General features: G+C 37.5%; 1 protein-coding gene across 2 annotated transcripts; it reads right to left on the reverse strand.

The window, feature by feature from the left end:
* Window positions 1-432: 432 nt before the first annotated feature.
* pik3r6 (phosphoinositide-3-kinase regulatory subunit 6) lies at window positions 433-26,962 on the reverse strand. Of its 2 annotated transcripts, none has more exons than XM_014476152.2 (21): window positions 26,874-26,962; window positions 15,024-15,108; window positions 14,786-14,890; window positions 14,311-14,402; window positions 14,091-14,159; window positions 13,631-13,763; window positions 12,504-12,573; window positions 12,193-12,391; window positions 11,314-11,461; window positions 9,721-9,807; window positions 8,927-9,167; window positions 8,038-8,325; window positions 5,568-5,667; window positions 4,761-4,883; window positions 3,527-3,634; window positions 3,307-3,409; window positions 3,002-3,069; window positions 2,712-2,802; window positions 2,531-2,592; window positions 1,611-1,717; window positions 433-1,432 (listed from the first exon to the last, which is right to left on the reverse strand). In XM_014476152.2, the coding sequence occupies exons 2-21, from the start codon at window positions 15,070-15,072 to the stop codon at window positions 1,276-1,278; spliced, it is 2,400 nt and encodes a 799-aa protein (XP_014331638.1). In that variant the 5' UTR covers window positions 15,073-15,108; window positions 26,874-26,962; the 3' UTR covers window positions 433-1,275. The 2 variants fall into 2 exon arrangements, with proteins under 2 accessions (XP_014331638.1, XP_023188859.1); XM_023333091.1 differs by lacking the exon at window positions 26,874-26,962 and adding an exon at window positions 18,034-18,144.
* Window positions 26,963-27,891: the final 929 nt, after the last annotated feature.

The following is a 27,891-nucleotide window of genomic DNA, read 5'->3' on the forward strand; positions in this document are numbered from 1 at the left end:
TTAATTAACTAGGAAGTGCTATTTTTTTTTTAAATAAATGTAAAAGTCTTCATAATGAGCCTACTTTATCCAGAAGAGAAGAAGATTTCAGAGGTAAGTAATTTTTTTCTTGTTCTAAAATGATCCAAAGTCAATTCATACAAATCTCAATTTGATTGTGGTCATTATTACAATGATACAACAACCATGAACAGGCTGTTAGCAGCTAACAGTTCATGAACATCCCTGGTAAACGATTCAAACACACAATTTAATAGGATAATGTTTTGTCAGAGATTATTGACGGTGGTTTGCTTTTATAATGAACTGTGTCAAATGAACCAAATCCTTTGTTCCCTCCCTCACCTGTGGTGGCGCTGCACCAAGAACAACTGAAAGAGACAACAGAAAAACCTCTGAAGAAGACATGAGTGCAACTTCCTTCTTCACAAAATTAAATCAAAAATGGAATGGCATCAGATTTTAGGGGTTGTAGGATCTCTCTCTTTTGTTTTTGGTAAAAGACCACTAGCCGTTTCTCCCACTAGCACTAGATTCACACAATTGTTTTGGTTGTTTTTAACCAACCAAAACAAAAGCTTTTTTGGTCTGCATTAGAGTTTGATGCATTCCTTGCTAAACAAACCAGATTTTCTTCGCAAAAAACTAGAGGTTGAATAAAAAGTGGACTAAGCAGGACTGCTGAAAATGCTCCCTAAGCTGAAAACGCAGGTTCCCATCTCTAGAACAAGCACAATGCATGATGGTCAAACCCTGCACTTCTAAATACAAGTGGTTTTATTGTGGCTGATCAATGTATATTTGCTTACTTAATTTTCTCTGCTGGTCTCTCTGGACAATATTGATAATTGGTATTAGGCACAGTTAAATGTAATGAATATCTGTGATCATTAAAGTGTGCACAGCAGGTTTTTCATGAAGAGCACAATGCTGATCTAGGTCAATCCCATCTTGCAGCATGACAAAACTTCTTAACACTGTAAAACCAGTGGACTTGATGAGGCAGTCACTTGCAGAATTTGATCATATTGGTGCTTAAGTTACTTCTGAATTGTAAAAAAAAAAAGTCTTTCTCAATCAATGTCAGTAAGAGCAAAGTGGCAGATGTGAAACACTTTGGGTCCAGGAGCAGCTCATTAGGTCTGAAAGGTAACCGTTTTTTCTTTTGCTGTTGTTCTTTGAAGATCAGATTGGGAAGACGATCATCATTCCCACTCACTAAGCAAAGTGAGAATAGCGTTACTCCTTGATGATGAGTTGGGTAACTTTGACACATCAGTTGATAATGCCAGCAAATGTATTGACTGGCAGAGGAAGAGTTTTGCTCATGTATTTGCTCAGTCCAGCATCTTTAGCTCCGTCAGTGCAGAATTTGGACCCCATGTATTTCTGCACGCAGTAGCCAGGATCCAGACAGGGAAAGATCTCGATGCTACAATGAAAATGTTCAAAACAGCAGGTCAGTTTGAACTGTGCAAAAATGTAGCACCAGTGTGCGGAATGTTTTTACGGCTTCAGAAAAAGCTGCATCAAAATTTAATGTCACTCATTTAAACCCAGCAGTCATGGCTGATCTTCATTCAAAGGTGTGTAACAGATCAAATCGTTACCTCTGCACATGTTTGTAAATCCTCCGACTGTCTTTGTCCAGGGTGAGAGTAAACGATCGCCTCTCCAAGGTACGAATCTTAATATTGCTTGTTCGAATCTTTGATTCCTGTCCAAATAAAATAAAATAAAATTATGCACATTAGGTGCTTCATTACATACAGTGCACATAAAACTATCATATTCCTCCAAACCTTGAACATATTGTGGTATTACCACAAATTTCTGTGCATTTAATTGTGATTTTTCATGTGACCAAGCAGTACACAATTGTGAAATGGAAGAAAAATGATAAATGCGCTTCCAATTTTTGACAAATACAAATGTGAAAAGTGAGGCATTTGAATGAGTGGCATGAATTCACTCATCCCACTGAGTGAATGTGCTGTTGCACTTTCACTGCTGTTACAGCTGCTAAGTCTTTACCAGCTTTGGACATCTACACACTAATCTGCCTGCCCAGATCTTTCTTTGCAAAAAATACCCTGAAACTCGTTCAGACACAAAAGGGTGTATTATTTATAATCTCACTCTTATTTAAACTTCTTCACAACTTTCTAGTTGGCCTGTCGTGTTCGTTTGTCTTCATGATGCTGTTTGTTCACTATTGTTCTCTAAAGTTCACAGAACATCTGGATTTACACTGAGACACAGACGGACTATTTTTAATAATTAGGTGACAATCAAAGTATTTTATTTATGGCTATTAGAATCAACCTAAATGCACACCACACTTTTAAGTATACTATGACATTTAGTATGTATCATTTTTCATTTTACTTCACATTGGCACTGCCTTGTTTTGGTGATAAAATCCAAACTAATGTTTTAGTTTTCATGTGACAAAAATGCATGAATGCGTTTGCAAGGCAGTTTATTTTCGTTTGGTGCTCATCACTTCGGTGGTTCTGTCTTGACTCACCCCACTCGAGCCTTTTGTCTTTGATGGAGCTTCATTCAGTGTTAGAGTCAAACAGTTCAGATCTACAAACAGGAAGGTAAGAGATTATTCACAGCAGATGAATGAGACGAATCATAGAACTGAAATGCTGGTATTTGTGATTAAGCATTATGTACAAGAAAAGCTAAACAGAATACTGAACCTTCTGCTTCGCAGGAGGGAATGGCATTAATCTGAGCGCCTGTTGTTCGCGCTGAAATTCCTACATCAACATCCCGCCCACTTAATGTCATCTGGACACCACAGAGGAAACACACAAGAACAACAAGTAAGTATCAGAGGCCACAAATAGAAGCAAATGCCAGAACACAAAGATTAGTAGAGATAGAAATTTACCGGCACTTTTTGGCATTTGGTAAGGCATCTGGCAAAGATTCCTGTCAGTGGAATCTTATGAGGAAATGCTGGATGTAAAAAAAAAATACAGCTCACCTTTTTGTAATTCATAGAGATAACAGCTCCACAAACTTCCCCCGAGCCAGCGCTCTTCTTGTGTTTATCTGTTTGAAAACATGATTTATGTAGTTTCATCAGTGGATCAGGTTTTGTGGTATGTCAAAAACAAGACAAAGAGAAGAGAGTGCAGCTGGAGTCTGGTTTAGTTTTTTGCTTTTTATATTTGTGATTTAGATTTGGTGACTAACAAAGAGTAGCTCACAATGGATTGAACCTGCAGGTACACTGTGTAAAATATCTGAGGAAAAGCAATAGAAAACATCCATGTGTTGTCAGGTCACCTTTCATTGAAGCTGCAATATGTCTGAATTCTGGGAACTCTATTTCCAGGTTAGTAAGGAACACATCTTCCACTGGATCCTTTGTCATGCTGTTGAATATAATCTAATAGAAAAGGAAACTTTATTAGAACTATAAAATATTTACAGAACATGCTTTTCTTTTCTTAAAAATTAATCTACATTTTAGATAAACAACATAAAAAAAGCTAAACGACTTTACCTTTACAAAATAGATGGTGAAGTAGACAGGCTGCTGGCCGCTGCGTATGTAGTAAGCAATGACATCAGAGATGAATGGGTCTGTGGGTCTCTCAGGATTCATTTCTTGCTGAAAAAAAAACATCATGAAAGATGAATCCACCTGACGGCACAATGTTGGGCCTGGTCACACTCATGATACCAATGTGTCATGAAAACTCTATGAGCAACACAAAAGAGTACATAAAATAAGAGTCAGATCATTTTTATAAATGAAACTAAAAAAAATATGTCAATCAAATCACTTCTAAATGTCTCAAAAGACCACGGATGCTCCTCTCTGTTTTAATTTGATCCTGGCTTTTATTGAGAAGGATATTTGGAAAATGTACAAGAAGCTTTGCTTATAAATGACAAGAAATCTAGACAAGAGCATGTTTGGATTAGCATCCAGAGGATTTCTGGGCCTTCTGACACACTAATTCACAAATTGTCTCACAAATTCTCATTTGCATTTTTTTTCCCCATTCGATGATTTTTCTGTTTCCTGTATAAGAATACAGTTGGGACAGTTTCAACAGTGCTTACAGTTTCTTTACTTGTGGTTTTGGTAAATTCAGCACATTTATTTTCCTCGCAGAATTGTTGCAAAGCAACTTCCTGTGTTTGAGCTCAAGCAGAGAGCAGCTGCAATGCTGACAGACTAAACATAGGGTAACACAGTGATATTTGGATAAGATATACAGTACAGACCAAAAGTTTGGACACACCTTTTAATACAATGAGTTTCTTTTATTTTCATGACTATTGACATTGTAGATTCACACTGAAGGCATCAAAACTATGAATAACACATGTGGAAATATGCACTAAACAAAAAAGTGTAAAACAACTGAAAATACCCCTTATATTCTAGTTTCTTCAAAGTAGCAACCTTTTGCTGTGATTACTGCTTTGCACACACTCTGCATTTTCTTGATGAGCTTCAAGAGGTAGTCACCTGAAATGGTTTTCACTTCATAGGTGTGCCCTGTCAGGTTAATAAGTGGGATTTCTTGCCTTATAAATAGTCATGAAAATAAAGAAAACCCATTGAATTAGAAAGGTGTGTCCAAACTTTTGGTCTGTACTGTATATGTAAAGTGAGCCCCATAAAGAATCTGGCAACACCAAGTAAGCATATACTTTAAAAGTGACCTTTGTAAATGAATACTCAATTAGTCTAGTTTCTAAAGATACATTTTAAGATGTCATACCAATTTAGCCAGTTTATGAATCATGCATCCCAAACTGTTGATGTTGCTGTTGTACCATGGATCCACGTTGCTCAAATAGGAACCAAGAGTGCAGGAATCCCCCGTGGACTGACTGAGGTTTACCTACAAATAAGGAACATGAAACAAAAAATCCCTCAAACAGCATAGAAGAATCATTAAAAATCATCGGAAGAGCTTTAAGTTTGAAATGTTCCACATAAAAAAGAGGAAGGTCTCACTGTTAAGCAACAAAAACAGGTTGTAGGAAAGCAGAGCTACAAAACAACAGAGATAGTAGGAGAGAGTAGGCCACAACCTAAGATAACCTTTTGGGGTTTTTTTCTGCAAAATGACAAAATAGTGTAGAGCAATGTAAGATTTTTCTTTTATTTCCACATGTTTGCTAACAATGAACACTCAAAGTATGTCATAGCAAGCTGCTTTACAGCATCACTGAAAGTGGTTAATTTCAATTGCATTTATTTAGCATTTCATATATGGTAACCATTATTTATAGAACAAAAGACTAGACTCAGTGGATCAAACGTAGAGCTCAGCATTTAAAAAAAACATTGCGACAATAAAAACTGTAAATCTAGTCTGAAACATAAGTCTCCATAAATTAGAGTGAGACATGTAATGGAGGTTTTTTTTTAAGAAAATTATGTCCAAGTAATTTCAACAACTACATAATAGGTCTGTTTTACAATTACCCACAATTAGGATTTTCCCCATGTTTCACAATTCCCACATGTTTATTTACTCTTCTGTAAGTGGGCTGGATTTCACCCGGGCAGGTTGTCTTACCGTAACCGGAGAGACTGGCAGCTGAGCAGGGCAAACAGGAATGTAGTAGAACTGGAGACTGACTTTCATTGTAAGAAAAAGCCGCCGTGCTTCTCGCTTTCTGTAAAGGCCACAGAATAGATTCACCAGAAATGTCAGGCTCGCCCAGTTCTGACAACTGTGGTGAAGCACGTGTTGTGTTTCAGGAAGTTACATTTGCAGTCAAAGAACTTCTGTTTATATCTCAAGTCAGGAGCAGAAAGCTTATCTTAAGATTTACTGATGTCCATATAGGGTCAAAAGATGACATCATGTGTCTTATGTCATGTTCTGTAGAAAACCACATTTGCGGGGCGTGCTGTGGTGGCACACGCCCCACGTTTGGAGGCCTTAGTCCTCGACGCGGACGTCGCGGGTTCGACTCCCGGTCCCGACGACCTTTACCGCATGACTTCCTGTCTGCCCACTGTACAAAAAATACGAGCCACTAGCGCCGCAAAAACTCTTCGGAGAAAAAAAAAAAAAGAAAGAAAAAAAAAAAGAAAACCACATTTGTTTCTTAATCTAGAGTTAGCTAATGTATCAACTGCTAAAGCAGGCAGAAACGTAAAACACACATAACGCTTGCTGCCCTTTCTGAAGCTTTTCAGCTATGAAGTTCATCTTCTGTCATACCTCATATCGATATGGTAATATGTTTCATCAGGCAGATGTTTAACATAGTTTTAATGCATGAACAAAAACCACCCCATCACAGTTTAATACAGTGGAGTCAAAAATGGTTTCCCTCCTTCCTGATTTTCATTTTTTTTTGCATGTTTGTCACACTTAGCTGTTTCAGAACACCAGGCCAATTTAGTTATTAGTCAATTAGTTAGTTACATTCCCCTGTTTGAAAAGGTGATTGACCTCTCCATGTTAAAACATTGTGTGGCGTATCATTGTCTCTAGCCACATCTAGGCGTGATTGCTGATGCACCAGTTCTCAATCAAGACGTCACTCAAATAGGACCTGGATGACAAAGTGAAGTACACTAAAAGATTCTCAAAAGCTAGACATCATGCAGCAATCTAAAGAAGTTCAGGGACAAAGGAGAAAGAAAATAATTGAGATCTATCAGTCTGGAAAGTGCTGCAAAGCCATTTCTAAACATTTGGGACTCCAGCGAACCAACAGTGAGAGCCATTATCACAAATGGTGACAACCTGGAGCTGTGGTGACGTTCACATCTAACAACAAAGTAGCAATGCATTCCAGAAAAAAACATACAAATATGGTGGTGGTAGTGTGATGGTATGGTTCTGTTTTGCTGCTTCAGGACCTGGAAGAACAATAAATTCTGCTGTCAACCAAAAGAATCGTGAAGGAGTATGTCCGGCCATATGGCAGGAAAATTATTCAAAATCCACCAGCAGCTTCACATATGAGTGTCTGAATACTGAAGACAAAATGAAGACTTTGGACTGGCCTGGTCAAAGTCCTGGCCTAGATCCTACTGAGATGCAGTGCATGACCTTATAAAAGTTGTTTGTGTTCAAAAGCCCTTCAATGTGGCTGAATTACAACAAGGCTGCAAAGTTGAGTGGGCCAAAATTCCCCCACAGCTGTTAAAGATTCAATGCAGGTTGTTGCAAATGCTTCATTTCCGTTGTTGCTGCTAAGGGTGGCTCAACTGGTTAGTAGGCTTTGGGGGCAATAATTTTATTTTGCACAGGACCATATAGGTTTGGATTTTTTCCTCCCTCAATTATAAACAAATTTGTTTAGAAACTGCATTTTGTCCTGACTCCCTCACTCTGGAAGAATGGAAAGAAATTAAATCTATCAGATAGAAAGATTAACATTCCCAATCCTTTTTACAGATGAGCAAGTTTACAATCCAGTGGTCAGTACGGGTATCCTGCGTTATTCTAACACAACATGCAAGAATACTGGCTTGTTTAAAAGGAAACTGTAGTTAAGAGTTGGTTCATTTTGCAGGAAGTTTCTATTGGATATCTAATTTCCTTTTGGTTATGTACAAGTAATGTTTCTTCACAATAGTATCTCTTTGTTCCTGTTCTGTTTTTTTAAATTGTTGTTGTTTTGATTTTTGTTGTTTTAAATGGAAATATTAAAGTGAAGGAATTTTGAAATTGATTACAGTCTGGAACTGTGACCTTGAGGTGATATTAAACTTTTGTAATCTTAATGTTTCAATAATAAAAATATACAGTATATATTGTTTAAAAACTGCATTTTGTGTTTACGTATGTTTTCTTTAACTAATATTTAGATAGGCTTGTTGTTCTGAAACACTAAAGTGTGACAAATATGCAAATAAAAGGAGATCAGAAAATTGGGACTATCATTTTTCACACCATTGTGAAATAAATGATAATTAGGCATTATCACTAACATTAGTATGATTGCACATTCAATGGGACAGCAAACAACAGTCCCACAATTGTTAACTAATTTGTTAAAAAACGTTTTATATGACACACTTACCTGTAGACGTAATAAGCCTTAGCCAGGCGACCCACTATTCTGTCATCTCCCATAACTACAATCTTTGCGATAAAGTGTCGCTGCTGCTTGGGGAAGTGGTTCTCCATCATGCTCGTCCCTGCTCGCCTCTGCAGAGTGGCTGCTCTCCTTCCTCCTGTCCCTGGACCTCCTCCACCTGATGCACTTGAGTTGTCCTCCAGTGTGTCTTGCATGAGCGCCATACCGTCCTTAGCCGTCGGTTTCAGTTTGATGCCTCGTCTTCGTGACAGCCTACTTGACTCTTGCTCACTGAGAGAAAAGAGAGAAAAGAGGAGGTCTAAGGCACAATCCAGATTCTGATAGGGATGGGCTTACATCACAACATTGACAAACTGCATATGGAAAGTTAAATGTTTAATGGCCTGCTCTAACATCTGGCGAGAAGAGGAAACCATCTTTTTGCTAAAAATAACATCTCAGCGCGGCTTGAAAGTTGACAGGCGGAAAAACATCCCCCAGACCAAGACAAGACCAAAGTGGAGATGTTTAGTCATACCGAACCATGCCATGTTGGTGAAAACCAGATGAAGCATACCTTCCTTTGTCAAGCTTGAAGATGGAAAGCAAGTACTTTGCACTTGTTCTACAACCACAGAAGACGGACGCTACAATAGCTGACCTCGCCATGAACTCTTTTGTTTACAACATTCTTTCATATAAGGGACACTAGAGCCCACCAAAGACCTCCAGGAGGGGAGAACATTTTTTTAAAAAAATCAAAAATTATGTTTGGTATATAATTGTGTATGTTTTCTTTTTGTGTGTGAGGATCAATAAATTTTGGTTTAAGAATTCTGAAAAAATGATCTCTGCAATTTGATTGTGTAAAAAAAATATATATATAATTTACCTTTTGCACTGTTCCCACGCTGAAACAATACAAGGGTTGTCCAGTGAAGTTGATGGAGAGAAATCCGAACTGGGGGGCAAGTCCTTTTCAATGCCACTGTCATTGGACATAATAGAGAAACGAGGCATGTCCCCTGGAGTGAATGGTGATTCGCCGAGCTCAAAGTCCTCCTGTTCCTGGCTGAAGGAGGAGAAGTGTTCTGACACGCTGCTGGATCGGAACCACTTGGCCAGCTCCCGCCCTTTTAAAGCAAAACAAAAGCACCATGGTAGATACTGTCCAAACAGTTTTCTCTGTTAACTTACTGAGACATGAGTCTTGCATTCAAGCTGTTTTATCAAATTATGTGTCATTAGGACCAGAAACTTTGCATATTAACACCTTTCATCATACACGGTCCTTCAGTCAGGTGATAATTACTCCTTGAAATTTAGAGAATATAAACACTATAAAACATAACTTTGTTACAGATTTAGGTCAACTCTGTTGAAAAGATCAATAAATCCCCACTGTTTAAGAATAACACTATCAAATGACTTCATACTGCAGTGATTTCAGAATTCACAGCAATGAACTGATGCTATACTGTTAGAAAACATTTAAAAGATTTACATAATTTTAGCAGACCAGTTGTTGGTTTCTTTGTTGCAACAATGCATCTTGGAAATACATATTTTGCTGTTAAAAAGCAAACTTATTTCCTTTAAATACTGTCACATTTGTAAGATAAATGAATTTGTGAGATAAGATTAAGTTTTTTCACTACTTTCCCCCACATTGTCTGAGTTACTCACAGATATCTAGATCTTCGGTCCACAGGTAGAAGCTCATCTCAGGGTTGGGAATCGGGCAGTCACACATTGGTCCTCCACACACAGGCTCTGCAGCACACAGAGGAAGATGTAGCAATAACTAAAACAAAGCAGTACACAACATCCACAATTTCCCCTGTTATTCATCCTTCTGTCTTCCGACCGGAAAGATCTCAGTGGAGGTTCACTGGATGTGTCGCTGACTTGATAAAAGCGGGAGGGAAGAGTGGAAATAGATATCCGGAAATGCTAATAATACACAGAGCTGACTGAACAGATTTGGACATGGAGGAAATTGTGATGTGTTTGATCTCTGTAGCAGCCTGTGTGTCAGGCCTTTCAACACAAAAACATGTTTAATGTCCACAAAATGAACTTGATTACCTTAGGGCACATTGACTAACAGTGATACCATTACTACCACTGAAAAGTAAAGGTTGTAGAGTTTAGGTATGTGCTAAACATGGCCCATGTTGTCCCGAATGAGAGTGATGATGTAAGTCGCTACTAGTGGGTAGTAGCAACTTACTTTTTAAAAACAAAAAAAATCAGTAAAGTATATGAATTTATTTGTATAGACTACAGAGCCTGGTTGCAGACAGTGCACAGCTTAGAAAGTATTTGAAGATCATCAAATAACTCAGACTTTTAAATCAGGTAATGTTACACCCAGCAGAGAGGAGTTAGACCACCAAGGCTTGCTATCTAAAAACAAAAATGTAGATCCCATGTCATAGTAATGGAAAAATTAAAACTACAGTTTGCTTTTTTCTTTTCTTCATATCCAAAGACAAAGTTCAAGAGGTTACAGTCTGCATTCCTAGGATGTTATTTCTCTGTGTGTACCAAAGGCCCACACAGAACTTAGAAAGAAAGTTTTTAAATATTCTGCCTGCTGCACCTTACTGGAACTAACTGCAGAAGGATCTAGAGTTTGAGAATTGTTTTCACTGAACAGTTTTCAATGGCTCTTGAAGAACAAGGAGACAGAAACCTTTGGTTGTAGATGATTTCTGTGATTTATTTTACTAGACTCAAATGTTGTGCCTAGATGTCATGTAATAGCTGAAATTGTCTCTTGTTTTTATCTTGTTCTGCTGATGTATAGACCAGAACACTGAGTTTGTATCTTGGATAAATAAAAGTTAAATGAAAATGAAATGAAAAAACGTTTCTCCATTTAGATGGTCTAATTTTTAATTCCTACTAATAAAGGAAATGCAAAAATAAGCATACAATAATATCACACAGCTAAGCATGTCAAGTATTTCAAAGCAGTTTAACACAGGTTATCACAATGGTTTCTCATTTACAGCAGAACCTTACCAGGATATCAGGGATTTAGTATAAAGTATTGATTACCGTCACGTCTGTTAGAATTTTAGATTACAGGTATAACCACCGCCTTCTGTAAGCTTCTAATTTCTGTCTTTATTCCTGTTAGCTGTAAAGTGTTTTTGGCATTCGCGGATGTTTACAAAACCAGTGAGGTGAGATGACTGAGAGTCCACAGTGCAGTGTTGACAGAAAAGCTGCACCTTGCTTCTACACAGCTTTGTGCCAGAGAGCTCATACCTGCATCAGAATCAGAGACAATTTCATTGTACAGCTGCTGAAGACGGCTGTTCAGTATTCCCCCTTCTCCTCTGTAGCCATCCTCCACGCACTGCTCCAGAGTTGCCAATACTTCCTGAAAGTATGGCTCCACTTCTTGGCCCATGTCCTGTTCCACAACAAAAACAATCGGCCTTGATTAAACAGAGGGGTGGAAAAGGGAAACTAAGCATGCATAGGATGGATTCATAGTAAAACATTGATTAGTCAAAATGTTCATTTGTCTGCTACTGAATGTGTCTTGCTGAGGCATCGTGTTAGGAGACGTAGCTCTCACACTACACACCCTCAGTGAGGATGTATAGCCGTGGCAGCAAAAACTAATGTGGTCACCAGAATATATAATCTGACCTGTTGGAGCAAGCATTAACCTCAGTCATTTCAGGTAGCATTTCCACTCATAAGAAGCAAACTTGATCTTTATAGTGAGCCCTGCATAACGAGTCGTTTTAACCCGCATGATCTCCCAGAGGCAACAAATAGTATCTTTATTGATTTACAGAACATAAAATTGTAGATAATGTCAATAGTAGAATGCTACTTATTCATTTTGAACTTTAAGGGTTTTCTCTTGGTTACTTTTTTAAAAAGAAAATACTGTTTCTGCGTTCACTTTATTTTCCAGCTATTAAAGTGACTCAACTTTCTGCATCACAGCAGACGGTCAAACAAAATATTTCATAAGCTGGAAAGTCAGAAAGCAAAGCTGCAAAGTCACTTAAACAGAACAGGAATGAGTACACAACACACACAAGATAACAGCAGAGAGAAAAAGGAACTGAAAAATTGTGAATAAAAGGCAAAAACAGACAACATTTAAACAAATGTAAAGTTACTGACCCTGAGTGCCTGAGCCAGTTTTGGACCGTGGCATTGCTGTGGTCCTAAAGCCGCCTGTATGGTGTGCTGAACCACGCTGCGCATGTGTTCTAGCGGACTCTGGAATCCAGTCGAACCCGAGGCAGACACTTCAAAGTCCTCCGCTATGGTGGGTATCAAGGAACCAGAGAAGACCTCTGGATCGGCTAACACAAAAACCCTGCAGATAATTTAAAACAGAATCATAAAGTTAGTAAGCTAACAGAATACTGGTTTCATTGAAACCATAGTGCGGGTTTTGTTGAGTCAATTATTACTAAATGATAACTCACCTCTCTTGAAAAGGATAGTGCTCATTTTTTAGCTTCTGCTCTGCTGTGATCATCCTCTGGTACATCAGGCCTGTTGATCAAACTAGAATTTAATGACATCATCAACCCTCTCAGCATGTCACATTAAAGAACAACTCCAGGGCTGAAACCACTCTAATTCATGTTCATCTGCTTTGATGAACAATATTTATCACAGAGGTTGTTTCACTTGTAAAGAAGTCACTATAATTAGGTGTGTGTGTGTTTCCAGCCTTAACTCCTTTTTCATTTAATCAGTTTTACAAACAAATCATGGAAAGGTGCGTCTATTCAATAATGTCTCCTAGTAACTTAAGTTGTCTTATTTCACAAGGTAAATGTATTACTTGTGAGTAAGGAAAACTAAAAGTTATCTGTCTTCAGTGTGACTGACAGGCAGAGGAAGCACAGAAATGAAAGAATTAAAAAAAAATCATTTTCTACAACATGTTTCAACTTGTCTGCAATTTATTGAAGCTGCAGAAGAGTGTGAGGAAAAAAACAACAGTACATAACAGTTCTGTCATTTTAAGCTTTCAGATTTTGTCTGTCATTGGTCATACTGGAATTGAAAATGTTTGCAATCATTTGGAAATTTTACAAGTGGATCCATATTTTTTGGTGAAAGCATGCAGAGAATGATGCTTATAGTTAATAATCTTTATTGCAGCAATGTGCTAAATGCTAATAAAAGCCACTAAAGACAATTTAAATGTCACCTCTGTAATCATTGTGGCTTATTTTTAAAATAGTGAACCCCTGTTTTACAGTTACTGCTCTCTGATTCTCATAGTGTGATGTTGTCTATGCTCCTAACATAAACAAAAACTGATCACTCAAAGCATTTTGTGGGTCACTATTCATTACTCATTTTGAATAATGAAGTAACACCTTCAGTCAGTACAATTAATGAAATTAAATAAGGGAAAAGTTTTGAATACTGCCATCGCCATTCTGCTTTCCAACAGATGTTTTTTCATCATTTGACATTATAGGAGTTTGGCCTTTATTTCAGATGTATTTCGACTAAAATATGGATGGTGTTCTGAGCAGAATTTGATTTATGAGCTGAACTATTAGTGATATTTGCACAAAAAGAGGCTAACTACCTGGAATGAAGCGTTCTGTTTTTATTTGTCTTGTGTAGCTGAGGCCCACGGTGCAATAAGGCTGAGGATAGGTCAGTAGCCGCTTACAGAAGTCATACACACGTTTGTACAGCTCATCTGGGATGTAGGCTGTCTAAAATGACAAATCATAAATAAAAATCTTGGGTTAATGAGTAGAATGGGAATACAAAAAGCAATTTTTAAGGATGGCAGATGATAAGTATCACAATGCCAGTAATGAAATATGAGGAAATGAACTTTCTATGGGCTAAATGCCAAGATTTTTATGTCCCAATTTCCTTGTTGGTGTTAGTTCCAGGAATTAAAGACATTCCTCTGGCTCAGTGCAAAAAAAAACTCCAAACATCAAAAGCATCCAGGCAACAAAGAAGTGTTCAACAATATTGTGAAAAAGTAGGAACAAGCAAGTCTGTTGGAGCTTTTCACAGAGTAACTGTACCTGAATGATGGCGTGCATCAATGTGTGGAGCAGAGGAATGATGGATTTGCGAGAGTCCCATCTTTCCGCCTGAAGAGAAACATGCACAGATGACGTGTGACTAAAATAAATCTGTCTTTGTTGACCAAAGGGTGACTAAATGCAAGCTCAATAAATTTTAGAAACAAATACTAACCCAGGGTGAAGTATTTCAGTTTAAACAGGAATTGGAGAACAGTACCTTTTCCAGCTCCTTTATCAGCACCCACAGCAGAGATAAGCTGTTAGCAGGGTTGTTTTGAACCTTCTTATGAAGTGTCCATCTCAGCATTCCTGCACACAGACACAAAATGCAAGGACTAAAAAACATTGTGACTGTATCTCACTTCTATCTATTATAGCACTGATCTAAGTTAGCCTGATGACTAACAACACAACAGCTTTCACACCACAGGCAAGGCTATATTTTACAGGAAGAGTCATATTGTCTGCACTAAATGTCTGTTCACAGAGGAAAAGTTTATGAGCCGGAATCATTTATGGAAGAAAACAAGACAGAAACCAAAGTCCTCAGCAGATGGTATCCTGACATGGCCATATGCCAAAAACCAATGAAAAAAAATAAAGACAAGATCTACGTTCACACTTATAAAGACTAATAAGTATGTACAACATGAATTTGCTGGTTATTTTCATTTTACTGGAATAAAGCCCACCTTTGTTACACCAGTCTGGGCCCTGCTGCTGATCGGTACAACGGGGCAGCACAGCCTGGAGGCTTCGGTACAGTTCTGACTCAGGAACTGTAGGGGAGCAGTCGCCTGGCAACCAAGATTAAACATTAGGACAAAAGCTAACTTTATTCTTGTAATAAATTTTAGTTGATCAAAAAACATTCACATAAATATTTATACATATAAGTGTCTGAAAAGGAGAAAAAAAATTCTGCTTTACCTGTTCCAGGTAAAGCGTCCATGCTACTCAAACTATCCCAATGGGCCATGTTGGTCAGGACTCACGTACATGTTGGTCCAATCAGCTGCAAAAACAAATGTTAAGTGTTACCTCTGTTCTGTCATATCTGTGAAAACACACCAAGTCCTCCTAGAAACAGCCTTATTTGGATTGGTGATCTGGTCTTTCCCTTTGGTTGCTCACTTAAAAGTGTACGACTACATAGAAGTGATGATTGCAGCTATTAAAAGCTCAATTCTGTGGTAATTATTTGGTCTAATAAGATTCTCAGTATTTCCATGCATCTGCCTCTACATGACATACATATGAGGTTTTTGCTTCTTCCTTGAGTGGTTAGTTATAGTTTTGGGTAGGAGTTTAGACACACACAGCATGAACATAAATCTCTTACTATTTTGGTCTTACATTCACCCTTCAAAACCATTCTTTTAGAAGTGTGATATGACACCATTTGCAACAGCAATGACTTTTCAAACCAAACATTTGACTATGGTTATTCTCTAATTAACAAAGTGTTAAAATTATGATTAAATGTTTAGGCAAAAATACAAACAGACAATTAAATATCATTTGGTTGTATTTGGTTAAACAAATAGTTGAATCTGAACCTTTTTATGTTTTTTAACAACAAGCTTCTGGTAACATTTTGGTTGGTTGTTTCAACATTTTTTTTTAATCAAAATTCATAGTTTCATATGAACTGGTGAACTTTTGTCACTGTTGACTATGAACTGGTTGACTTTTGTCTGTCAGGGCTGTAATCATTAAATGTTTTAATTTTTTTATGTTTCCATTGGAAAGTCTATTCCAGAAGATTAATGTTAATTCATTCATAAAATAGTTTTGATGTGTCTAGAATCTGTGTCATCCTGAAATAGGAGGTAGCCTTCCTCCTTCTTTGTTCCATTATTTATGTACAATGCACCAGTACCACTGACAGGGAACAAGACGGTTGACATAACGCTACCACCACCAAAGTGCTTGATAGTGGTGAATCGTGTTATTGGGTAAAAATCTCACGTTGAATCTTTCAATTCATGGTGGCTAAACAGCTCAATCTTTGCTTGTCTGATCTGAGCTTAAAATGATTCTATAGAAGACATTTGATTTGTTGTTTGTAGGTTTGTTCCAATGCGCCGACTTACTCCATAGAAATATTAAACTTGCTTCACTGTTGAGAGTAACACTGATGCTCCTACAACTTTCACTTATGTAGAGACTACAGCTTTAGTGGTTCAAGGATTTCATTTGAAAGTGACAGATTGGGTCAAGTGGGTGAAACTTGGAAACAATCTGATGTTCAAACTGTACATTGGTTCTAAATATCCATGCTTACTGCTAATACGTTGTTCTCAACTCATGATTTTCTCTTTTTTTGCCCCCATCATCACAACCTACCAACCAGTCTGCCCCTTGACTACTCGTATCTCAGAAAAAGTGTAGTTTTTGAGGGGAATCGGAGGCCAATTAACTGTCCTCATCTTCATATTACTGGAAGGTCAATTATTAATTAATCATACTTGAAATAGTATAGCCAACCAATTATCAAAGAACTGCACACAAGTGATAATGTAATGATAATTGTGATTTGAAATATTATATGACTCTAAAAGACAACAAAAGCTTTAACATCTGATCTGATCCATGTAGATGTATTCAGCAGCGGCCTGTAAAATTTTTGTCTTTCTGGTAACTCTGCACAATATTTTCTTTAGTTATTACTGACATCAAGTTACTACAGGTTTCTACTTCTCAGCTGCAACAATTTGTGCAAATGTGAATAGGTCCGTTTTTATTGATCTTGACGTAAATGAGTATCCGTAAATAAATAATTGTTCTAGTAATGATTGTGAAAAAAATTGACTTTTTAAAACAACCTTAGTTGCAATTGATTTGATGTCAAGATACTTTCACTAAATACCACTTTTTCCAAAACGTTTATAACTTGCTCACTAACATTGGTAACTCGTAACTCAATGTTATAAAACTGTTGTTTGCTCCTTAGTCTAATAGGTGTTTCACTGAAATTACATAGGTTCTTAAAAAAAATGTTTCTCAATTTCACAAAACCTTCCAGAGTTCTAAAAGCCATTTTATGTCTCTACGCACTCCAGAGTGTTTCATAACTAAATAAGGACAAAAGGTAAAGTCGACCCACACAAACGCCTTCACACACACAACAGGATAGAGGCTACTCTTCCTCCACAAAGGTGCTAAAATTTACTCCTAAAAATAAAAACTTTTACTACTTTGTTAGTCCCGAGACCCACACATGTCCGTGAGTCACAACTCAAACACCCACAACACAACTTCACATGCTCTGTGTTGCAATAAAGATCTACCTATCAGGATAGTACTAATCACAGGACTTGCATGTTTGTTCTTAAATATAATTGCAGCAAAGACATATTTTGTGGTGTAGTCTTCCGTAATACATTTAAATCCAAAGATAACTATAATATATAGGGCACACTGAATTAAACCTACTATTTACTACAACGTTCCAAAATAAAATTCCTTATTCCACAAGTTTTACACATGAAAATGAGCTCTAAATGCATTTAAATGTATCCAAACATTCAAACATAATATAATTAAGAATAGAAATAGTCCACAAAGGGGAAACTCAGGTCAACAGTAACAAGAGATATAAAGGTTCACACAAAAAGTTCTTAAAAAAATAAAAACAATATATAAAACAAATAAGATTAACAATAATAATAATAACAATAATAGTAATAACATACGATACAAGTCTACAACATAAAGATTTACAGTGTAGTTCCAAATTAAAATGTAGTATAAATGTTATTTAAATAAAAAATGAAGCACGTTGACTTCAAAAACTGATAAAAACACCAAGACTAGCAAGAGGCTGCAAATGCAAATTATTACATTTAGTTTCTGAACAGCAGCAACACATGAAGCACCAAAGCAACCAAGATCTGATTCAATCTGTTGGTGACAGTGATAATAAGCTCCAACTTACCCTGATCCATCTGGACTGTACACAATCCATTCGTTCACACAATACACATCCTGGACTAAAAGCAACATGTAAGCCAAAAAGAGACGTAGTGAGAATGAATGGTAGAGTCCGCGCACTAGTGACTTTATTTCCTCTTTTAACAAGACAAGTGAGTTCATTAGAAGGAGATGAGAACTATCAGAGTACCATGAGCAAGAGTGTAGGAGTGGCTGCTTTTGTGGGCAAGTGTATTGTAAAGTACACTTGCCTGTATATGTTTCATGTTTCCAAACCTTCGCAAACTGGTATGCTGTCTTTATTTCATTGTTCTCCTTCAAATAGTTAACTTATTGTTCATTTGAGAACAAAAGAAAGACTTTGCCTTTGCATTATGTAAGAAAAGCTGCAGACTGACACATGGTTAGCATCGTTCTCTTTTAGGACGTGAATGCAACCTATCTGACCACAGGTTTCCGGGTGCCACAAGTTGATTTACGTTGTCTTGAAACTCTGTTCGCTGTGAGAGCCAAAAGTGTTGGGTCTCACTTTTTCTCAAAGCATCTCGTAACTAAATGTTTTTTTTCTTTTTCTCTATTTACTACTTGCACATCAAATTCAATAAATCAGGTGAATAATGTGAATGCATTATTGATTCCATGAACATGCTCTGTGTGTTTATTTAAAAAATAAAAATAAAACAAAGTTCTAACCCAGTGCAGAAACTGACACGCACGGCACTTCCTTTCTCTCTAAATGAGTGGGCAGATGATGCTCTATATTTAGATGGAGGCCAAAAAAATGCTGAATTTGAGACAGAGACTGCGCTTTAGTGAAGAAAGATTTAAAAATAGATTTCAAGAGTCAAAGTAGATGTAAGCGACCACTAACGTTGACTGCTTTGAATGGAACTTTTGTTTTTAAATCCAAGTGATTCTGTGTGTAATTCTTGCACAAAGTATTTCCCTAATCCTAAACTAATCTCTTTACTCATACACAGAGCAGGAAATGCATTAACACTGCCTCAAAAAGCCGGAATATGTGGAGATATTTGCATGGCAGAGACATGGCTTGCTGCATCAACACAAAGTTCTCTATATTTTAGCAGCAAAACAGAAGGAAAGAGAGATTGTACAAATGTAACAGAAACAGTGAAAAATATGGCTACAGCCAACACAGAAAGCCAAACTTTTCACCCAGCTGGACATTTGCACCTACTCACTCCAAACTGTGGAAAGCTAAATCTTTCGTTGGACTGGTGCTCTGCATGCAGCAACCTGGATGACGTGTTAAACTCTCATCTTACAGTTCTTGTTACCAGAATTGTGGGTAGAATCAGTTGAATGGCCCACAAAGCTGCCAGTGAATACAAAGACAGCTAAAAGCACTGTTAGAGATGCCAAATCCCCATACCAGTGAAACAAACTTCCCCCTACAACTGTTGATTGTTTGCGGTGAATGCGAATCAGTTCCTGATGTACGTTTCGGCCCCCCAACAAACATCTATCTGCTCGTTTTCCTGCACAGGCAACTGTCACTGTGCGCCTCAGTGGTCAGACTGAACAATGAGACCAAACAGAAAACAGGGGAGTTAATTTCCGTTCCGGCACGCTGCAGACATCTCAGAAAACAGGAAGGCCCCAGCAGAGCTGTGTGGAAGTGCGTTCATAGAGCAATAAAGAAGTGGTGTTTTTTAAGGTGGATGGGGGAGGGAGGGTGGAACTGTATTTATAGGTGGTTCTTTCATTGGAAATCCCCTGCAGTGTCTGCCACTGAGGGGATACACTGACGCTGACATCCAGACCTGGACTGGTCTTTGCACCTTTGACAGATGCCAAGGAAGACTTGAAAAACAGGCCTGGAGAGACAGCGGGTAGGCTTCCTGGCAGGAAAGTGTGTGTGAAATTTATTTATGGGCTAACAGTGAAAGTTGATACTCTTTTAATAAGGAAAGAAACAATCTATGTGGTGATAGTGAAGAGCAGTACAGCCACAAACATGCCAGTCATCTTTGCAGCAAACACGCACAGAGACAAAGAGACAGAAAAACATTGCAAAAACAGACTTCATTTAGATTTGGTACGAGCTGCAGAGGATATCAATCAAAGAGAGTTCCTGTATTACGATACTGAACAATCTGAGGAAGCTGTTCTCCACCAATGATAGTCAGTACATGTGTGCATGGACCAGGTTCTAATATCCTTGTGGGGACCTATTTCTGTCTACAATGTGGGATTGTGGGGACCACTGCTCCCTGTGGGGACATTTTCTGGTGTGAATTGAGTTTTGGGTAGGGTTAGGATGTGTGCATGTTTAGATGAAGGGGCAGCAGATCCATTAGGGCTTTGCAGATGGGGCCACTTGACGTTAAGACATGGTGGAAAGTAGTGAATGATCAGGACAGATGTTACCTAGCACTAACATCTGCCCTGGATGACCACAACTACAGGTCTAAACACTGATGCAAACCTGAAAATGCACAAATTAGTTTAATTACCAATCTCAGAATGTTGTCATTTTTTACCTGCTAACTCTATTTTAGCTGGTTCAGAGTTTTCTAGGAAAATTAAATTTTTTGTTTTTAGCCTTCCTGCCAAGAGTGGTCATTAATTAATTGTAACAGGAGCGGAAGCTACATTCTTTTGCATGTTTGAGAAAAACAGCTAAACCTTCCTGGTACATACTGACGTCAGCTACAGGCAGAGGTGGGTAGAAACTAGCTTATGCCTTACTGTAAACTCAGCAAGCACTGAAAAACTTTACTCCCCAAATATAACTTTACTTTAGTCAAGTAAAGTTACATTTACTTCAGTAACTTGTGGGAAAAAAAACTATACTTCTAGGAGTTCTACTCCTAACAACCCCTACATTACTCCTAACTTAGCTTTTACTTGAGTAATATTATTATAAAGTATCACTATTCTTACTCCTGCAGTGATTAACTTTACTGAATGAAGGACAAGCTTGCTTTAACCAGACTTTCATGAGACACCTAAAGTTTATGTTAAAGTGTGACTTATTGTATGTTCAATATTCATCAATTTAATGTTATTTTCTGTCTGCTGAGCTTGTTGTTCAAAACCATGTGTATTATCACTGGGGGTATCTTAACCTGCTGTACATTATCTACTGTAACTATTGTTTCCATTAATTTTACTTTGACGAAACAAATTTGGAAAAAGGTTTCTTCTACTCAAATTTGTTTTTGTTTATTTGCAGTTATGGTATGCATCTGTATTTATTCATTTTTTTAATCTTTAGAATTAGCATATTATGTCTGATTAAATAATTTTAAAATATTAAACCACATACTATAATCTGAAAATGTGTAATTTTGACCAAATATAAATTTTTACTCTTACTTTAGTAATTATTTGCATAGCTACTTTGTACTTATACTTGAGCAAAGACATTTAAAGTAGTTCTATTTTAACCTGGGTATAATTTTTCTCTACCCACCTCGGGCAATTAGTCACTTTTGTAAAAATAATGTTTATGTAATTTCCTGCTTCATAATAAACCTGAAAAATGTGTGTTATGACAGTACATAACAAGAAAACTCGTAAACATTTTGTTAAATTAGAGCCAACTTTCTTCAAGACATAAAACGGCATTTTTAGAAAAAGGAACAAGTTCAAATTACACGTATTATGTATTATAGTTCAATCAAGTAACTATTTTACCTACTATTTTAACTATTTTACTATTTTGATATAAAATGCTTTATATCAAATATGACTTAAAAACTTTGACTTTGTAATTTAACGCCTTGAAACTGAGCCTCAGTCTGTTCTTCTCTTTCTGAAACTCTGTCTTCAGGAAGTCATCACATTCCTCTACTAACCCTTTAACAGCGTTTTTACCAGCATCGCACTGAGAAGTACCTTGTTTAATGAGCTCAGCAGAGGTGCAGTTCCACCAGACTAGCCTAATTGCTGCTGGCTAGTCTGGAGGAGCTGAGTGGGATAGTCATAGGGATGGGGGCTCTGTGAGGAAACTGCAGCTCCACTTCAGTCTCCCCAGGAGTATTTCACAACTCAATGGTTGCCAAATTTAGCTCAGTTCTCTGAAAAGCAGCTGGCTCTGTAACAACTATTTAATATTTTGTTACAGGTTTAGCTAACAGCTTCTTTGTCTGCAAGGATTTTCAAAGTACTGTTTCTCAACCAGACTACAGATAAAAATCAGCTGTTTACATACTCCTGTTATCAGTGTTCTCAATGCAAATTTTCCTGTGGTATTTCCTTTTAATATATATGACTTAAATTTAAAATGTAACACGTCTTCTATATTTCTCTGACAAAACATTTGTAATCATTGGAAACTGCAATTGCAGCTACAGTTTTCAGCGAGGAAGAGCAAACCTAATTTGTATTTATCACCACGGCACATACTTTTTAAGATAAAGGTAAGCAGTTGAAGTAAACTTTGTTATGCTCACTAACCACTAAACATTTATTGCAGCTGGCTGCTGCCTCTGCTTTCCAAGGAGCCCACAAGTACGTGACTATGCCGAGAAATGCACACTTTTGTTTCTGATAACTCAAACTGAAAAAATAAAGTCTGTAAAACTTTCCCTGTTGAAGATGCACACTGAGCTTTTTAAATACTTTTCACACCTTTTTAAATATGACTATTTCTGCATGTTTTCTGAGAAAAACTTTTCTGTCTAGCCCGAGTACAAATAAACAATCTGCAGTGAGTAGACAAACAAAGTCTTGCCTTAAGAAACATTTTATATTATCGTTCATGGTTTTTACTGGTGTATTTAGTCTAACTATATTTGCAAGAAAATTCAGACATTGTTTATTCAAAGATAAAAAGAACTCAGAGAGGGAAGTAACTATTTCATACACCACAAATTTCAGAGTTTTACCATTACCCATGACCAAAGCTCTCACTGAGGGAATGAGGTTATTGCCCAAACTCTTGCCATACATGGCGCTATTCATCAATGCAATCAAGTTCTGACCATTTATCAGAAAATCACGTCCAAAGCACTGCCGTGCTTCAAAGTTGGGATGCTGTTTTTAAGATATTCATCATTCTTCGTCCTCCAAACACATGAGTGGAGTTACCAAAATGAGAAGCAGAGAGGTTACAGGTGGAGAGGTTGAGTCTCCACCTGTTTTAGTTTTAGTACATGGACAGGTGTTTTTATACAGGTAACAATTCCAAACAGGTGTAATTGATACAGGTAATGAATGGATGATAGGAAGACTTCTTAAAGACAAACTAATATCAACCAGCAGAATTATTGTTGGTTGGTAGATGATCAAATACATATTTCATTCTGTGAAAGGCAAATTAATAACTCTGTTTTAAAAGGTCATCGATTGCGTTTCCCTGAAGAGTTTAAGATGGTTTAATGGGCTATTCCAGTGGTTCCCAAAAATGTTCCTCAAATTCCCCCATCCTGCATGTTTTAGGTGTTTCCTTGCTTCCAATTAACAAGCTTCTGCAGAATTTAGTGGCTACAGAGGAGGTCATGCAATCATTTGTATCAGACTGGAACAGAGACATGTCTAAATGTCTCTGTTGAAGGGCAAGGCTACTTGACGGCCAGGTTTTAGAACAACTAGGCTATAAAAATCATTATCTAAGAATAATTTTTCTTAGATAATGAGAATTTGACTTATTCTTCCTATTTTGAGCTCCTTTCAGAATGAGGTGTCCTGTCACTTTAAATCCAAATAAGTTGTTGCTGGCCCCGAGCTTCAACTCAATGTTTACACTTTCACTTTATACTTGTGAAAATGGCAGTAGAGAAATGTACGACTGTAAATTTTTGATGATCTTTAATTTTGCCTGGTGGGTCAACATTAAAAAAATTTGTCTTTTCCAGCAGCCATTGTACAGCGCATACAGCAATAAAACCAGCTGAGCAGCTCCAGGTGAGTTGCCAGGTAATGGGGCAATGCTCGCTGATTTTGACCTAATTATTGGCAGGTTTTTGAAAAGGCTTGTTTTCCAGACACCAACAAAATATATATATATTTTTTTTTTTTTTTTTGCATATTTGTTTAAACAGTCACTATGTCCAGACAGTATCATAACAAACAGATATTTTTTTGAAAAAAATTGACCTCTTCACCTTCTCCCTGAAAACCTACTGCCATCTGCAGAAATACTCCCAGTCAGAAACAACCAAACACATCCAGGATTGTCTTATGACTGTCGATCACACTTGTCTACGCACTGCTCACAACCTCCTCTCTGCTTTCTGTTGCGCTACAGCTGGCCCCCCATAGTGGAGCCCACCATGAATGCACAGACTAGTAAGCATGGTTACTGGTGGCAGCGGATAAACAGTTTTCCTGTGAGGTTAGGTTTTTTCTCCACCATTAGCATTCACATGCGTTGTGCGGGGAGGGGTGTGAATATTCCTCCTTTCTGACCGGGAGCGGTATATTTCTGCAGATAGTAGGAGGAGGTAGAGGAGCTTCATTTTTTTCACAGAACAAGTTACAGCGACAAGAAAATATGTAAGAAAACATGTTTTTATAAGTTGGCTACTGTTTTTAAAGCACTTGGACTTTTTCTAGAAGCAGTAGAGACCAATATGGAAGTATAAAAATATGCAAAAAGTGAATTTGCACATTTAAGCCCTATGTTAGGTACATCTACATACAAGCACAGCACGGTGACAAACAGCAGTAGCAGTTAAGACAGAAAGAGAAACACGGTCACCACAGATCTGAGTTCGGCACAAGGAGGATATGCAAAAAGTAGACTGTCTGTATGAAATGCTTGAGTAGTCCTGATCACCAGGTATATCTCCTGATGGAATGATGGTTGCAGGGTAAATGAAAGAAAATATTAGTTTGGGTATATTAATGCATGCTCCACATTCCACAAATATACTCCACATTTATAAAGCTTTAGATTCATGCTTACATATTACAAATTTCCTCTGCTTTTCGTTTTATCTCACTTAGACATTTCAGATAATCAAACAAACAAACAAACTGGGAGGGGTTTAGGGATAAATGCTCCTGTGATAAGATAATTACCCCCTTCTTAAATTATAATTTGCCTGTGACTAACAACATTTTTGGTTCAGTTTCACCAGCCAAATCCAGGCCTGATTGCAGTCATACGGTAACCCAAAAATCACAAACACAAGCCGACTGATGACCTGGGCAAAAAAAGTCTCAGAAAGCAACACATCATGCCCCAGCCTAAAAAAACCTCAAGAACATCTGAGAAACAACGTAAGGGACATCTATCTATCTGGAAGGGATACAAAGCCATTTATAATTAGGCTCCTGAACTCCTGACAACGGCGTCAACATCAATATGGAGAAAATATGATGAATCTTCCCAGGAGTTGCAGGTCTAGAATCCAGGGCAACATCAGGCTCTTCAGGCCTCATTCACCTCCGTTAAGGTCAGAGTTCCACATTCAACAACAATAACAAAAAGACTTGGCAAAAATGGCTACCATGGAAGATACAAAGCTGACCCAAAAGAACATAAAGGCCCACCTCACATTTACCAAAAGACAACTGGACTATATCCAGTTCTTTTGAGAAAATACTATGTGGACTGATGAGACAACTATTTTTGTCCTGAAAAAAGAAATTATGTAATTTTTCAAATTTAGATTTGGAAATAGCATTGCTTTTGTTGGTGTAATATAAGAGACCCCATGTTGTGATTAATGACAAGCTCATTACCCATTTGAACCTGGCTTTTTACCTTACCTGTTTTATTGACTAACATATTTCGCATTTGCTGCACTCACCTGTTGCCCCATCCAGCAAAAATTTGCATTCGAGTAATTTACGAGGTCAGAGGTAATTTCAAACAGTCATGTGGTATTTACAGCAGAAGTCGATCTTTGCAGCCATGATTACACTTGACATCATGTCAACTATTTACTCAGCTTTAACAGAGTATTTAAATGTTAGCAAATGTTTTACCTCTTCCCATTAATCACTGTCTAAAAATAGACTCATAACAATAACTACATTTTTAGCAGGTCATGTAATCCAATTCTAACCACAGATAGAAAAGCCTCACCCAATAGTTTAAGTGGAACCAGATTATGGAGCTAAACTAGCATTACTCAGTTTGGCAGAATGTAAACACTTCTGTATTGAGAATAACACTGACAGCTCACCAGGAAGAAACCCTTGTCTAATTTATTAACAAATAGATCACTTGCACACATTAAGCTATCCTGGATCCTCTAAATCTCCTAAACGGCACCAGGAAGCTCAGATCTAAAACAAGGAAGCTGTGGGAAATAAACAGCGGTGAACTCAGGTTCCAGCAGACACAACAGGGGATTTGGTGATGCCAAGCACTCTTTTCCTAGTCATTATTATCATCTCATGAGGGGGAAAAAATAACCCCCCGTCCCTGTTTCTTTCGGTATCAAAAGCCACAGGATTGAAAAATCTCTTAATATGTTTTAATAGTAAAACGGTGACGAGGGGAGGAATTTACAGTCAGAGTGCAACACGAGCCTCGGCGTCTGCATCGCTGGAGAGGCATTTCTATCAGGCGCTGTTGTAAACTACTTTAAGACTTTATCTGCGAGGTGCGGTTACTTCTTCAATAAAGTTACGCTATCAAGATTAAAATGTCACATTTCGGCTTATCCAGGCAGCAAGACAAACAACAACATGAAATGAATGGCAGCAAAATTGGTAAAACTTCGTCGAATATTTACACTAAACAGAAGAAAGCCGAGCTTTTTTTTTTTCCACTTTTGTGTATTAAGTGCATTCTCCCCTAAAATAAGAGACTAAAATGTACATTGGTCGACAATTTGTGGGGGGGGGGGGGCGATAAACAGCTTTCTAAAGAAAGGAATAAGTCTTACGTAATATATTTCAGAGTTTGTGAGCACTTACCTAGAGTGAAGTTGCTTAAACAGCTCCATTTGTTTTATAGCAGGCTACTTTAGTGCGAAGGTATCTGTCTGACACTTTGCTCTGCTCATCTGGCTCCAACTGACAGGCTAAGGCTGAGCTGACACTAAACCACGCCCACAACAGGATGACAGCCAATCAAATCACTGACCGAAGTAAGGTCGAAATGATTCAGAAGAACAGTCATTCATTTCCCCAGCACATTTTCTCGTGCGGCGCTTCACTGCACAACACATTGCATTTCTTTTTTTTTTAATTGATTTCGATTTACTAAGTTTATTTTACAACACTGGTCAGGTTTTACGTCAGGTGCTTTTCAACATACAAAGTGTCACTATCCAAAAAGGAAATTGGATGAATATTTATATGGCTAAAAATTTAAATAAAGTTGTAATAAGTACATGCAATGACAACAAATCTTTGCGATTATTTAAATGGATCAATCTTCAAGCCCTGTGTTTCAGGTTCTTATATAGTTTTTTTCTAAAAATAGTCTGCTTTATTATTAATTTTTTATAAGTTTTTTCATTTATGAGCAGCGATTGCAAAACAGTGTATTAGGTTGTACTAATTTAGCAAGTCGGAGGTTTCAGATGTCGTTTGTGCTATTTATTAATGGCGAAAGTGGTGAAAGAGTCCATTGTTTGTGTTCACCTGTCCTACCTATTTCATGTCTGTCTGTTTTACTATGGTCAAAACAAAATACAAAGTTTGTGAACATCTTTTTTCCATAGGTTTTGCCTGCACGTGATTAACTAACTAGACTATCTTACATTTTCATAGGTGCAAGTGTTCAGTGAGAGCACCAAACACCAAAGATTTCTGTTTTGTTTGTGACACCAGCTGAATTATGTCCTATCAAAACACAGAGTAAATACAATAACATGAGCTTGGTGCTTCAGTAAACTTTAGAAACTAATGAAAAAGCTCTGTGTGATGCAGGTGACTCATTATCAAACTCTTATCCTCACTTTTTTAACCAAGTGACTCATCTGTTGAA

Source organism: Xiphophorus maculatus, chromosome 5, assembly GCF_002775205.1.
Source record: "Xiphophorus maculatus strain JP 163 A chromosome 5, X_maculatus-5.0-male, whole genome shotgun sequence".
NCBI lineage: Eukaryota > Metazoa > Chordata > Actinopteri > Cyprinodontiformes > Poeciliidae > Xiphophorus > Xiphophorus maculatus.

What these genes read in the sequence shown, in the direction of transcription:
- pik3r6 (XM_014476152.2), bottom strand. Translation starts at nt 15,072, where the DNA reads ATGGCCCATTGGGATAGTTTGAGTAGCATGGACGCTTTACCTGGAACA. An exon ending in GGACGCTTTACCTGGAACAG is followed by an intron (nt 14,891 to 15,023) that starts GTAAAGCAGAAT and finishes CTTGGTTGCCAG; the next exon opens with GCGACTGCTCCCCTACAGTT. An exon ending in CCCAGACTGGTGTAACAAAG is followed by an intron (nt 14,403 to 14,785) that starts GTGGGCTTTATT and finishes GTCTGTGTGCAG; the next exon opens with GAATGCTGAGATGGACACTT.